Below are 16,086 nucleotides of genomic sequence, written 5' to 3' on the forward strand. Positions count from 1 at the left end.
CCTACATAATTTCATTTGTCTGTGCACAATGTAAAACATCAGAACTAATTCATTATTGTTTCAGGGAAACCCTCAAGTAGAAAATGTTGTCCTTTTCACTATCCCTTATGGGAATATTCCTGATTATATAATGCTATAACTCCAAGCTCCATACAGAAAGAACTCTGGGACAGTGAGCTAAGAAAACATGGTCACAGAAGGAAACAAAGTCCTGTCTCTCAAAACCACAAGTTCTAGATTTAGCTCAGAAGAATACTCTGTGCTAAAAGGGCAGCAATCTACTATTCTAATGCTATTTTGTTTTGTTCCAGTTTACTAGTTTCAGATGGCACATAGTTTTAAAAAATCACCCTTAAATTTAACCTAATTTAGTTTTAACATTTTTCTCTCCTGGGGATATGGTTACAACATAGACTGGTACCAAAAAAAAAAAAAATGCACTGTCCTTTCAACTTCTTTCCTTCTACCACATGCATGACCCCTACTTTTAAGTACTCTCAACATTCATATTTTCCACTGTGTGTGTGTATGCGTGAAACCTAACACTCCTGGGGAAACTGAAAGACGATAAAAGACAGAGATGTTTTTAATTAAGAGTTGAGAAATGAACACATACAACAAGATTAGTTCAGCTTGATTATTTTAAACAAAGATGGAATTAGGTAACATTCATAATCGAGACCTGTCATTTCTAGTGTAGGATGATTTCTGGAAGAGATTTCAGGTGCAGCTTTGTGGCTAAAAGGTGTCTTTTAGGTTTCCTCTAATCTCAGTGTACAACTCAGAGACCTGAGCAATGAATTTCAGGCTAGTCTTTTGCACTAGGTTCTTTGTCCAGAATATAGAGTTCAATGCAGGAATACTGGGTATTCATCAGGACAAACTATCTGCAAAAGTACTAATTTATGGAGTGCTTGCTGGTACATTTTACCATTTCCTCTGAAGCTAAAAGACAGTGTGCCCCATATTCACTATGTACCACTCTGACGGAATACATATCCTTATCCAGTCTGTTTTAAGCCTCATATTTTTAAAAATGTTTTTAAACTCTGACTAAAATGAAATTATGTTTAATAAAATGTCTTAACCTAAGAGAATATATAAGCCTCTGGATATTTTCCACAAAATTATGTCTATACATACACAGATACAATGTTTTTTTTCTCCTAGCAGGGGATTGACAGTTTTCAGCATATTCTCAAGTGGGTCAGAATGAGTCAATGGCATTAAAAAACCATTCTTTCCCTATGTGGATATTTTTGAGATAAGTGATTTAAGGTAAGTAGGCACTGCCCAAAACAAATAAACCAATATAATTCAGTCAGGTAAAATCAAGACATTTTTTATTTTTAAAAGTGTTCCTCTCCCATGTTGTCAATTGCAAAGTGGTCTGTAGGCACAACATAGAAGCATACTGCTGGATTCCTTGACAGTTATAAATGGAGTGTACTTAGAAAATATTGTTTTCTCTTTTTTCATTTGCTTGTTCTCTAATTCTCAATAAGCCAAACTATATCTTTAGTAAATTAATAATGAGAAAAGTCACTATGTTCAGACTTTTAGATACACAATAATTTATATTTATATTTATGTAAGAATCAAAAAATCCAGGATGGAACTCAGATTAAATGTTTCCCCCCTAAATAATACAGAATTATCATTAGCTCATAGCAGTGAAAATACTGTGGTCAGTTGAAATTTTTTGTACTTCTGAAAATGATAAATAATAATAATAAATAATCATTTTTCTGAACAATTTGGCTTTGAAGTTTGAGTTTTCAAAACAGCTCTATTCCACCTGATTTTTAGTCTCTAAGTTTTTAAATTCCAAGACAGTTACACTAATCATATTTGTGATGATATTTAATTTATAACTCCCAGGGACTGGGTTTGTCATTAAGATGGATGGCAAAAAAAAAAAAAAAAAAAAAAAGTTGGATGGCAATTAAGAGTCATCTTTAACTCAATGCTGCTAGCTGAGGAATTCAAAACAAAACTCAGAAACAAGTAACTTCCCACTTAAAAAAAAAAAATCCCAAGGAATTTAGCAACTGATTAATTAATCAGCTCAGTATTTGGAGAGCTATGAAGCACACACAAAACAATAACAAACAAACATCAAACAAAAGTTTCATTTACTTTCTCTTCTCATTTCACTCATTTGTAATTTCCTTACCATTATTTACTATTATCTATCTTCAGATATTTACTCATGTATTTCCTCATCAGCCCTGACTTCTCTGTCTGGATCCCCATATTTTCATGGCTTTCTAATTCATAAAGCATTTTAGAAAATTGAGAAACTATATCTGTAAATGTAAAGCTCTAGGGGAAAGTCTTAAAATTCTCATAATAATGAGAAAAGTCACTATGTTCAGACTTTTAGATACACAATAATTTTAAAGAAAAGGAGAGTCTATTATAATAATATCTCACATTTTATTGTTAATACTTGCTCGTTTTTCTAAGTAGTTTTCATAGATTCTTTATCTTTAATCCCACAATCACCCTCAAATCTCATTATCCTGATAAGGAAACTAAGGCTCAAACAGATAAAAGCACTCCCAATAACTCATAACTAAATAATAAATCATATAGGTAGCCACTCAAATTTTGATCCTCAACAAAATAGGGATGGGGTTGTAGCTCAGTAGTAGAGAGCTTGCCTAGCATGTATGAAGCACTAGGTTCAATCCTCAGCACCACATAAAAATAAAAAATAAAGGTATTTTTTTAAAAAATAAGAATATTAATTAAAAATTAATAACATTAAATATTAATGCCACATATTTAGCAATACAAAATAAAGAACAGGGACATATATAACTGACTAATTTTCCTCTCATACACTAGATGACAGGAAGCTTATAGCAAAATCTGAGGCCTAACTATATAGAAGTTAGTTGATATTTCTTATATCCAAGCATGATTACTTCCTATAATTATAACATTACCATCCCTATACTTATCAGAAAACTTCTCATTCAATTTGATGTTCAGAAGTCTCAGAATGAGTAAAATTGAGGAGACCAGTAAAGAAAGAAAAAGAATCTCAGTTTCTCAATTAATAGTCTTCATGTGGTCAATTTTATAATGAAGTCCCATAACAAAGGACTATACAATCAGATTCAATTAATATCATAAACAACTGTATTTTTATAACTAAAGTCTTGAGTTTAGATAGTGATATGTGAATATTTAAAGAAAGATGCTATATCTTTGCAAAGGCAAAAAATGTTATGCAATAGTACCACTATGTGAAAATGATTGACAATAGCCAAGCACAGTGGCGTACACCCATAATCCCAGTTAGTTGGGAGGCTGAGGCAGCAGGATCATTTCAGCCCAAGGAATTTAAGGCAAGGCTGGGCAACAAAATGAGACGAAACAAGAGAGAGAAAGAAAGAAAGAGAGAGAGAAATGGAGAAAGGAAGGAGGGAGGGACGAAAGTCTGACAAAAAGTTGTTAAGACCAAACTTCCAGCCCAGCTGACTATGAAAATATATCTTTCTTGGATTCAAGAGGCTATGAAGAAGTAATTGAATTTCTAAAAGCCAAAGAAGCATTATGCCATGTAGCACTTAGGCATACATTTAAATACTTGCGGTATCAAACATTTATGATAATACTTAAAGTAGTAATGATATTTTGTAGTTATTTATTTATTGATCAGATGGTGAAATAAAATTCATTTATATTATATATAAATGATAATATGTTGATAGATCTATATATTGATAACATTCTTGATATGTTGGATTTTCAAAGATTTTTTTAAAATTTTTTTACTTGTTCTAATTAGTTATAATGACAGTAAAATGCATTTCAACTCATTGTACACAAATAGAATACAACTTCTCATTTCTCTGGCTGTAGATGATGTGATCACAACAGTTGTGTAATCACACATATACACAGGGTAATAATGTCTGTCTCATTGCACCATCCTTCCCACCCCGTTCCCATCCCCTCCCCTCACTCCCCTCTACCCAATTCAAAGTTCCTGCATTCTTCCCTAGCGTCCGCCCACGCCATTATGGATCAGCATCCACCTATTAGAGAAAACATTTGGCCTTTGGTTTGGGGGGGTTGGCTTATTTCCCTTAGTATGATATTCTCCAACTCCATCCTTTTACCTACAAATGCCGTAATTTCATTCTTCTTTAAGGCTGAGTTATATTCCATTGTGTGTATGTATGCATGTGTGTATGTATATATATCACATTTTCTTTATCCATTCATCTGTTGAAGGGCACCTAGGTTGGTTCCATAGTTTAGCTATTGTGAATTGAGTTGCTATGAACATTGATGTGGCTGCGTTACTGTAATAGGTTGATTTTAAGTCCTTTCAGTATAAACTGAGGAGTGGGATATCTAATGATTTTAAAAATCTTCCATAGAAGACCTAGATCCCTTTCCATCCTGTGGTTTTAAATTACATAATTTAAGAATTATAAATGAAATAATATATTTACATTTTATAGACTATATTTATATAGTTTCAAAATAAACAAAAAAAATCAATATTTTTAAAATCAGTTATAGCAATCACTGAATGTGATAAATACTAGCATTTCTGTTTGGTTTTGTTTATCAGCCAAAATAGCCAAAACAAAAATTACTGTATTATGTCCAAATTATAGCTCTGACACATAAAAAGGCAATGAAAATCCTATTGTCAAATAATTTTGAACTGAAATATGATAGCAATACTACTGTAATTGACCAGATTATAAACTTCAATTAACATGATATTTTTTATTTTTATTTTTTTGTTATAGATAAACACAATATCTTTATTATGTTTGTTTGTTTTTAATATGGTGCTGAAGATCAAACCTAGTGCCTCATGTGCAAAGGGAAGCTCTCTGCCACTGGGCCATAACCCAGCCCTACCCTGAGATTTTAATACTGAGCAGAAACTGGTATCTGGGATTCTGCCAAAAATATTCCTTTTGAATACAATGGTAATGACTTTGTGTGATATAGTAGTACATTCAACTTCCTTATCAATATCATATTTCTCTATCTTATGCAGTATATAAATGAAAACAGCCTGCTTTTAAAAGTGCTATTAATTCTTATGCAATAAACCAGACAGAGAAAGGTAGTAAACTAAAACTTTGGCTTTTGTGATTCTATAATTAGAAAATAAAATTAGTAAAAAATGAAAATGATTAGACTGACCCCATGTGGTTAGAGTCATATTTAAATCAACTTAAGTCTTCTCTCATCCCTCTACCTTCCTCTCTTCCACTCATGTCCTCCCTCCTCTTCTGAAAATGAATTTTTCATAGTATGGAAGTCAACAAGTCCAAAGAATAACATTTTCTTGATTTGGCTACAATTTTCATTATAACTTCTATCAGGTTCAAATTTTTTAAGCTATACCTAACAAACTATAAAAACTAGGAAATGTCAAAGTCTTTCAAAGTTCAACAACATGCAGGTCCACATAAAGTACTTTGTTAATGTTTAAGGACAACTTATTTTGTAAATTGCCACCAATAAAATTTTAAGTTATTTTAGCTTAATAAAAATATGTATGTATTGTTAAAAACAAGCAGTAAAGGGGGCACAGATGCATGGATATATTTTGAGTTATTTCCAAAGAAAGGTAACAGCTCTCTTCACTTATTATAAAACTAACATTGATAAAACTTTGATAGATATTTTTGAAAATAACAAAACCAATCCTACTCCAAAATGTGACATATGTAGAGAAAAAATAAAACTCTAATATTAATTTTGAACCAACTTTACTCATTAGACACACTTCACTGAGTGAATTTAAAAGGAACCATTTAAGACAACTATGTGAAACTGAAAAATTCATTATTAGCCCAACACTGATTGTTCCTAAAAATGGGCATTATGCTAATTAGCCTGCTCTGCTTTAATCAGTTTAAAAGAATCATTAGCTAAACCAATTATATAAACTCTTATTTCACAGTATTTGAGAAAATACAAAAAAAATTCTGTTTCTCTAAAATACTTTAAAACTTTCATTTAATCTGTTAGACAAATCAGTTTTTCCAGATCCCATATAAATTGCAACTTGTATTCTGTTCCAATTATTACAAATACTGAACTAAGTGGTTTAAAATAATAAAATTTTACTGTATTTTCAGTATCAACTAAATTGGACGTGGACTTATTGCATATGGGAGGCCCATTTTAATTCTAAAAAACTATCTTAACCATTTGTGGTACATTGCCCTCAAAATCCTTTACTCTTCAGTTTTCTAGATGAACACTTAATAGACACTAAATTTGCTGTTCAATTATATTTCTTTTATTTGAACTGCACAGAACTAGTCAACAGATCAAGCTATTAAGAGACTGTAATTTGAAGTTTATAATCTGGTCAATTACAGTAGTAATTGACTAGCATATATCAGTTGTCCAAAATTATTTGACAATAGGATTTTCATTGTCTTTTTAAGTGTCAGATCTATAATATGGACTTGCTTTTAAAAAAGACAACATAACAATTAATTTATATTAAAAATCTCACTAATCTAAATTCTGATGATCTCTGTCAAATTCAGAAATAATTAATCCAATTAAAAATAGATAACATATTTAAATACATTATTAACAGCTTTTATTTTAAAAACATCTTCTGCCCCCATATATAGTTAATACTTCTGGCTAACTCATATTCCCTTCCCAGTATTCTTATTTCTATCACATTTTTTCCCCATTAACGTGAGGGCACTGTATTTGGTTTCTTTTCTTCCTACTCATTGTTCAGATTAGCATTTTAATAATCTTTTAAGCAATGCTGTTCAAAGAAAACAGGCTATATGAAGCAAAGAAAAATTTCCTAAATCCCATGTTTTTCGAAGTGAGATCATTTTCCTAGACCTAATTTATTAAAAATCCATGCAAAACAAGCACCACAACTGGTAAACAGCTACAGAAAATTGGAAGCTTAAAAATAAAGCCGTTAAAAACACTTCATTACACACCTTCTCTGTGCTGCCCTTTGTTTCCACTGAAAACCATACTGGAATCTTTGTATGAAAGAAGTTGCCTTCTGGCTGTCAATAGCTATACTGTCAGTGACTGAAAGATCCAGATGTCTGCAGCGGTTAAAACAAATGTTCAGCTTGGGGCGCTGATTCCACTTCCCTCCCAGTAAGGTTTTTCACAAAGGCAGCAGAGTAAGAGCACACATAGCAACAGCACTCACAGCTGATTGGATGAAGCTTGTGCTCAACCTTCCCTGCTCGCTAGGTCCACTACAGCTTCCTGTCTACTTGGCAGCACTGTCATGTTTTCTTTGCTCCTCTTAGGAACTCAGCTGTGTTTAAGCAACTTGAAAGGAAAGAACAGTAGACTGATAATAATGACAAAGTATTCTAGCATGAGCTCCTAAAACGTACTTCTAGTTGTTTTTAAAAGAGAGGAATGCATGAGATGAAAATTTATCTCAGCTAGTGTTTCACATAAAACTGAGGACAAAGTAAGGGTGGTAAAGGAAATTAATTATTTCACATTTCAAGTAAATCAGGTTCTCAACCAAACAAAACCCTTTGAAATGTGGAAATAGAAAAATTTATAAATAATTTTTTTAAAAAAGAAAAATCTACAGCAATCAGAATAAAGTATCAAACTCCATTTACCTAGAACTAGGAATTATTCTACAAGGAACATCACAAATTCCTAGAAAAGCACAACCAGTTAGATATTTAAAATGAGATATGGTCTTAAAAGTAAGCAGTACCTTTTAAGAAAGCAAGAAAAACAAGTTAACAGAGTGATTAGAAACAGATTCAAAAAGCAAAAATGAATCAGTTATTTAGTAAACTCTGAAAATCCAAGACTTAACGATGCATTTACAGTAAATGTCTCTTATTACACAAAACAATTTAACTTTGTCTTCAAATTTACTTTATCTTCAAATCACCTAGAGATATAAAGGTATAAATTCTTTGTTTTCATGTTTCAAGCACTAGGTTTTAGCATACCATGCTATCTTCAACTTTATCAACAAAAATCCTTTCCCAATTTACAGAGTTGTTTAGAAGAGTCAATGCAGGTAGTAGGAATGAACAGATATGAAGGATCAGAAAAATTTCTCATTTCAGAAATATTTCCCCGGAACATCACATCAACAGATTAGTATGTTTCAAACTTTTAAGGCAATGGAAAACTTTATTTTATTTTATTATCAGTGATAGCTCTAGGATTTCAGGAAAGTTTTGTAATTTCAGGCCGTAGCATATGAATGCTGTTTATCATTCAGATCTTTGTTTATTTGAAGTGCCTTTTTTTTTTTAAGAGAGAGAATTTTAATATTTATTTTTTAGTTTTCGGCGGACACAACGTCTTTGTTTGTATGTATGTGGTGCTGAGGATTGAACCTGGGCCGGAAACATGCCAGGTGAGCGCACTACCACTTGAGCCACATCCCCAGCCCCTATTTGGAGCATCTTGAGTGGGAAGAAGTGCAAGATGGTGGAAATACTGGCTACTAATGTACCCCATGAGCACCATGGGGCTATTTTTAAATGAGAGGTCACAAACAGCACTGCAATTTCACAAAAGCCCCAGAATTCACAAGATATTACCCCTGAAAAAGCTTCCAGAATCCCTGAGGTTCTGCAGTATAAAAGTAAATATAACCTATGAAGAAGAGTTAGATCTCACAAACATTTAAGGAAAGAATCTGATCACTGGTGAAAAGGAAAGCTTCTAAATCCCCTGAGAAATAACAATAAGGGATGCATGTTCAGGAACACAATAAGCCTGTGAGGTAGATAATTCAGAGAAAGAATGGCATGGTAGAAAAAGGTTTTGGAAGTCAGGCCAAACTAGGTTCAAAACATGAACCTGCCATTTACTAACAGTGAGACCAAGTATAAAATACTAACACACTATAAGCTTCAGTATCTTCATCTGTAAAATTTTCCCTGATCCAAAACTTGTCTTAGGTACCCCATACTTTTTTCTTAGGCTGAAGCAGGAGGATTGCAAATTCAAGGCTAGCCCCTGCAACTTCATGAGATCCTGACTCAAAATGAAAAAAAATAAAAAAGCTGGAGATATAGCTCAGTGATAGAGTGCCCCTCGGTTCAATTTTCAGTACCAACAAAATAAAACAACAACAAAGGAATAATAATATATATTTCCTAAGGAAGAATAATATATATTTCCTATGTGGTTCTGTAATATTTCCTCTCAGTTATAATTCTCAAACTTCTTAAAGGCTAATGCTATCATAGATCTGTGATATAAACTATTAACATTATAAAGAGAATTTACAGACAAATATTAAACTTTAGTCAGAATATGTAATTATAAATGAATAGAATGTACATCAAGAGATGTGCCACCTTAAAAATGGGGGGGACGTGGGAAAAATAGAGGAACTTTGGGCAAAGAAGAGGGAGCGGTGGGGAAGAGACATGGAAGCAGGAAAGATGGTGGAATGAGATGGACATCATTATCCCAAGTACGTGTATGACTGCACATATGGTGCAACACTACATTGTGTACAATCAGAGAAATGAAAAGTTGTGCTGCAATTGTGTACAATGAATCAAAATGCATTCTGCTGTAATATATACCTAATTATATAAATAAATAAATTTTTTAAATGCTTCCTTTGAGCTGCTAGTTTTCTAAGAAATTTCAGAATGGCATTTTATATATTTCTGAAAAAGACTTACCTTTCCCTGATTTTTTAATCTTGGTAAACAAATACAATGGACATACTGTAAAATAATGGCACATTATCTACTTTCTAAACCTTGAGTCTACAAGCTAAGAATTTACATAACAGGAAATTCTAAACAAGTGCTAGACTTCGTTCTCAATTCTCAAACCACAATAACAACAACCCCTCCCTTCCACTAAAATCTAGTATTTTCTTCAATTGGACCAGTTTAAGAAATATATTATCCTAATGTAAATAAATAGGAAAGAAGATCTTCTATAAAAGTTTTTTAAACTATGTATTCCAACTATAAAATGGAAAAACTTCAAAAATCAACTACTTGAGATCATCTCTGCTTTCTGACAGTAGTAATAATTGGGAACCATCTACTGATAGTAAGATATTTTAGATATAATAGTGCCATCTTTGATATGTTCTAAACAAAAACATTGCTCATAGAAAAATAATCTTTAAAAATAATCATTAAATAACTCCTAATTATATTAAATAGCTACTAGATCCTGGCCAAGCATGATGCTAATCCCTTTACAAAGCCATCTCCTCGGACCTCCAGATAGTTACTGTTCCCACATCTAAGGACACTGGCTTGCTACTTGACCAAGTAACCAGAAAACAGTGGTCAGGACCAGGATTCAAATTCAGGTCCTCCTGTATCTAATGTATATTCCTTTTATGGTACTGAGATACTTGGCTTCACCACTGAGCCACATTCCCAGCCATTTTTATTTTTTATTTTGAGACGGCGCCTTGCTAAGTTGCTTAAGGCCTCACTAAGTTGCTGAGGCTGGCTTTGAATTTTCGATCCTCTTGCCTTGGCCTCCCAAGCCACTGGAATTACAGGCATGCGCCACAGTGCCTGGCTAGTGTGAGCCCTTAACCAGTACTGTCTTTCCCGTAATAATTCTTTCCTTACATGCATTTCCATAAGGCAAATAGAATATCACACAAAAATTAAAGTTTAAATGTAGAAATCTTACATTCACATTTTTTATCTATTTCATTTAATAACCATCACTATAGTCTCATTACACATCGAAACTATCATTACACACTATTTATAACAAGAAAACTGAACTTGACTGCTAAAACAGGGAGCCTGGCTGTAGCTGTTAGTATGATCCTGAGGATAATAATAAAAAATTCAACTTGTAAAACTTCACTTTGTGAACAAAGATTACTTACTCAATTCAGACAAAGTAAAAGGAAGTAGCAAAGGACATTGATCCAGGAATCACATATTTGAATTCTGGCCTAGACACTAACCAACTTTGTGATATTAAGCACTTTGAAATTCTTCATTCTGTTTTGCCTACGATGTTAGTATGCTATAAGGGTCAAATAGAATAAGATAAAATTGTTTTGAAAACAGCAATGTAACATACAAATAGAATATATTCATCCCTGATAGTCTTCTCAGGGGTTGAGAGTAAGGTCCTGATATAGCAGTGGGTCATACAAAACCCAAACTCTTTATGGGAAAGATCCTTTAAAGCAGCAAAACATAGTGAAGAAGAGCCAGGTAGTCTAGGGATTCAAACTATTTTATCAAATTATTTAGTCTATCTGAGCCTATGGATCAGATCCTATAATAAAGGATCTCATACTCATACCCAGGCACACTGAACACACACAAATAGAGGACAGTACATTAACAGTATCCCATGTTAACAACAATGGGGACAAAGGGAATTGAATGGAAGTGAAGAATGAGATTAGGAAAGACAGTAGAATGAACTGGACATAACTTTCTTGTGTTCATATATGAATGCATGACCAGTGAAACTCCATATCATGTACCACCACAGGAATGGGATCATAATTAGATAAGTCATGCTTCATGTATGTATAATATGTCAAAATATACTCAATTGTCATGTCTATCTAAAAAAAAAAAAACAATGGGGATGAAATAAATCTTGACTAATGAAAGTTTTCTATAATATTGTTTTTTTAAAAGAGTTCCTTAAATACTTTCATATTTAAAAGCTCAATAACTAATTTGCAAGAGGGACTATACAATAGCTACAATTCAATGCTGTTAACTGTTATGGAAAATAGGGAAATTTATGACTTAAAAATACCAGAGTTTTTACGAAAAATAAAATAAAAAACCAAAATATTATTCTGTTAGGTCAATACAGGATAAATTAAGCTACATGTTGCATTATTTCTCACTCTCATAGAGATTCCTAGCAATCATATTTGCCGAGATGATTACCCAGTCTTTGTTTTCATTAAGATAATGGTACAAATAAGCCAACCAGCCAAAGAGCAACCCCAAAATACTAGGTTTTTAAAAGTCAAAACACATCCTTAAAATTAATATACTAAAAAGTACCTTAGATACTTAATTAACAGCTTCATCTTTCAAAAGATTTTGGATTATGATGACCTAGATTTGTTCCAGGAGCAGTGCCTTCAGAGCCTTGTTTACAAAATCTAAGATCTTGGAGAGAAGAAAATGTTCTAGCCTGTTTTTTTTTGGCATCATTCATACTACATTGTTTAAAATGAGCTAGAACAAGGGTTATTTATAATCTAAGCTACTGAATGTTTTGTCTAATAATATATTGTATGCATTTTGGACAGATTTAATAAGCATCAATATCAAGTATAAGAATTCATTTTTAATATCCTATAATATTTAGTCTTTGTAAATTAATATCACCATTATTACATAAAATGTGTGTCAAGGTATACATGGATTCACCTTCCTTAAAGACATGTTCTGGGATATTGCTAATGTCCTATTATTATAGTGTTAAGAATGTTATGTTCATTTTAATCTTAAAAATCTAGAACCAGTTATGGATTTTTTATTCTGATAAATTGACATTTTATTAAAATTGTTCCATGGTGATGATAAATTCCATATTTTCTTGTTGATATTGTAATTTTGTGAAATAATATTTTGAAGATAAAGAAACTGAATCACAGAAATCAAGGCAGCTAGGTAAATTACCATCACCTACCTCATACAATTTCAAATCCTATGTTTTTCCCCAACTACCTATCACTGATATATGTCAAAACCTCTATTAATAGATGCAGATAACAGAAATCTGGCAGAGTGAAAACAGTTATATACACTTACTAAACATCATGGTAGCTTTAAGAACTCAATCATTAAGTGCCCAAAGCTTCAATACTACTTGCTTGCGTTGTTTTTTTCTTTTTTTAATTTGCTAATTCGAGACTATTTCATAGAAGCTTGTTTCCAAGTGATATGACTAAACTCCTCTGGCTAATCATAACTCTTTAAAATGCTAAGATATCTAAAACTGAATTAGTTTAACTGTGAATAAGATTCACCATTATCATTATTATCAGGGATATATTTTCTTTTTCTTTTTTTTTTTTTTTTTGAGAGAGAGAGAGAAAAAATGAATCTTTTTTGTAGATGGACACAACACAATGCCTTTATTTTTATGTGGTGCTGAGAATCAAACTGGGTCCCGCTCATCCTAGGCGAGCGCTCTACCACTGAGCCACAATTCCAGCCCCAGGGATATATCTTCAACTCCCTAATTCAGGAGGTAGGAGTTTTTTCTTACACAAATGCCAGAATCAACCTTTTAAACAAAGCTTTCTGTTTTCAGTGGCAATTTCAGCCAAGAAGGTACTTGTAATTTGAATACAACAACATTTCTAATATCTTAGACCATGCAGGTTTTAGCTGTACAACCTAGGAGAAAAATCAGTAAGGTGCTCAATTTATGAGCACTTGTGGGGAACAAGTTTCCATTTCTCATTCTAAAAAACAATCCCCATATTCTCCTATCCCCATATTCAAGTCAAAAATAATTGAGATGACCACAAATACAAAGGGGAGAATAGAGTTTAAGGATTCTGAAGGCCATCTGATAACTCTTTTTCTCTGGGTCAGTTCCCCTACCCCCTAACTCAGTTCCTGATTTGTCTGTTGACTCAGGAAGAAAGTCAGGGCTCTTTTTTTTTTTTACCCTCCTATAAGTTCCTGAGAACAGAGGCCACATTAGTTGTTGATCGTCACTGTATTTCCAACACATATATGCCAGGGATTCAATGAATATCTGATTCAGAGAAGATAGGGAAAAGGGTCCAAATGTCTGAAGTTTTACTATATAGAACAATAAATTCTAAAACTATTAAGTCATATTTAACCAATGTAACTCTATAATCACTAATTATTTATGTAGAACTGTTCATAAGAATTCAGACTGATTGTTTTGAATAAAAATTGCATTCAGTAAAACATTTTTTAATTCTATATTCAACTTTAAATTTTTATTGATACATTATAATTATACACAATAGTGGGAGGCACTGTTCATATTTGTACACACATTAACAGTTTGGTCAATTTTGTTCCCCAAAAATATCCTCTTTACCTCTCCTCTTCCCTTTCCTGGTCCTCTTTCTGTTCTATTTTCATGAGATTCTCCCCTGCCCCGCCCCCCTTTTTTTTCCCTCTAGCTTTCACATATGTGAGAAAACATACGACCCTTGACTTTCTGAGTCTGGTTTATTTTGTTTAACATAACAGTAAAACATTTTATAAATTGGGCATTGCTAAAACAAAATGGGAATTTTTGTGCTTTGTACTAAACCAAAACACACGTTTTATGTTGTCAATCCCTTGATTTTACACAAAGACCCAAGTAAATTATAAAATATTAGATACAATATTCTATACAACACAACTGGGGCAAATTGTCCATATTTAAGCTATCTAAGTACAGAATGAAACACCAGCTAATGAAAGACGAGATTTGAGTACACTAGCAGAAAAACAAAATCATTAATAGAGTGACCATAAAATTTGTTGTCCAAAGAATGACATATTTAGGGTAAAAGATGATGATGATGAAATAAGATTGGACACAGAAACAACAGGTTGTATAGCAGGACCATTCCAGGTAGCATTGAATCCATACCATCCCCTTAGATAGGATGAACCTAATAGAGTTAGAGATATAAAAGTTAAACCAATTGCTGTAATTTTCTGTGAACTTCTTATTTTGTAAAACTATTAGTTCAAATATAAAATTTATAATATCTTAGAACTTATTATTTGAAATATTTGACAAAATGTGTGCCATTTTTAAATATCCTTTAAAAAATGATATTCTATGCAACTTACTAGCTTATTGTCTGAAGGGAGGAGAAAAGTCAGTGCTTTTCCACAAGGGACTGGCAGTTATGAATCAAGCAATAGGTACTTCTATGCTTTTTAAAACATTTTATAAAAGCCAATTCTGTGCAAAGCACTATGACAGATGTGAAGGGTACAGTAAGGGAAAAAATCAGAGTATTTCCCTGTCCTTAGAGAACAAATTTTCTAGGGAAGGAGACAGTAGAAAATGAGGAAATGAAGAAAGTACAAATTGTGTGTGGTAAGTGCCTATTCTTCCTTCAGTACCTAGAGCATACTAGTCTCTAAATTCAGGATCTTTACAAATAATATCATGTTGGCCTGTAACTCTTCACACAGCTGGCTCTTTTGTTTTCTCTGCTCATTTTCTCAGAGAGGTCTTACTTAACCATTCTAAACAGAGGGCTTCTCCTTACTCTTGGTCTTTCTTAGCCTTCATAGATTTCCTTCAGAGTACTTGGTATATATGCTTATTTTACTCACTGAAGAGAAGCTAATATATTAACAATTACAACAGGCCTGTTTATTCAGAATCAAATAGTATTCTAAGCTTACTTCATTTGATCATTACAATAATGCTTTAAGTAGGTTCTACAGGATAGAGGTACTACATTATAGAAAATGCTAGACTACTAGGAAATTTGAGTTCAACTATTGTAGTTGGACAGGTTCTTTCTTTTCTCTAGGAGTTGTTTTCTCAACTGTGAAAATGAGAGCGATTCACACTCTCTAAGGACCTTTCCAACTCTGATTTCTAACAATAAAATGATTGTGAGAGTAATTTCAGAATAACAAAAGCATTTTCATGTTCTGAGCTCTTCACAATGAAATTTAATCTGTACCACTATGTAACCTGAGGACTACAGAAGCATGCCTCCAGGATCAGCATTCACTCAACACAATAATTACCAAGACATGAATATACTTCTTCAAAAGCATAGGTATGTTCCTTACCCCAACTAGTAGCTAGTGGGCCAATGTAAGGACTGACATGCCCAGATACACAATACTAAAGAAAGCAGTTCTGAAGGACAGAATATTAGACCTAAAGAAATCTCTGAAGGGGGCTGGGGATGTGGCTCAAGCGGTAGCACGCTCCCCTGGCATGGGTGCGGCCCGGGTTCGATCCTCAGCACCACATACAAAGACGTTGTGTCTGCCAAAAACTAAAATGTAAATAAAATATTAAAAAAAAAAAGAAATCTCTGAAGTCATCTAACTATTAGATGGGCCAAATGATGTTCAAAAAGATTGGTGATTACTA

The 16,086-nt window shown here is 32.8% G+C and overlaps 1 protein-coding gene across 7 annotated transcripts in view; it reads right to left on the reverse strand.

The window, feature by feature from the left end:
* The window catches only part of Atosa (atos homolog A), a 98,314-nt gene that overhangs the window by 68,976 nt on the left and 13,252 nt on the right, over window positions 1-16,086 (reverse strand). For 2 of the 7 annotated variants that reach the window (XM_071608278.1, XM_071608275.1), the window contains exon 1: window positions 6,975-7,078. The exons of 4 other annotated variants lie outside the window; for them this stretch is intronic. In XM_071608278.1, coding sequence (XP_071464379.1) covers window positions 6,975-7,011 — 37 coding nt within the window. In that variant the 5' untranslated portion in view covers window positions 7,012-7,078. Of the gene's footprint in view, window positions 1-6,974; window positions 7,085-16,086 lie in introns of those variants that run through there. One more of the 7 variants, XR_011706673.1, reaches the window with a different exon arrangement.

The sequence above is a fragment of the Marmota flaviventris genome, chromosome 2, assembly GCF_047511675.1.
Source record: "Marmota flaviventris isolate mMarFla1 chromosome 2, mMarFla1.hap1, whole genome shotgun sequence".
NCBI classification, from domain to species: Eukaryota; Metazoa; Chordata; class Mammalia; order Rodentia; family Sciuridae; genus Marmota; species Marmota flaviventris.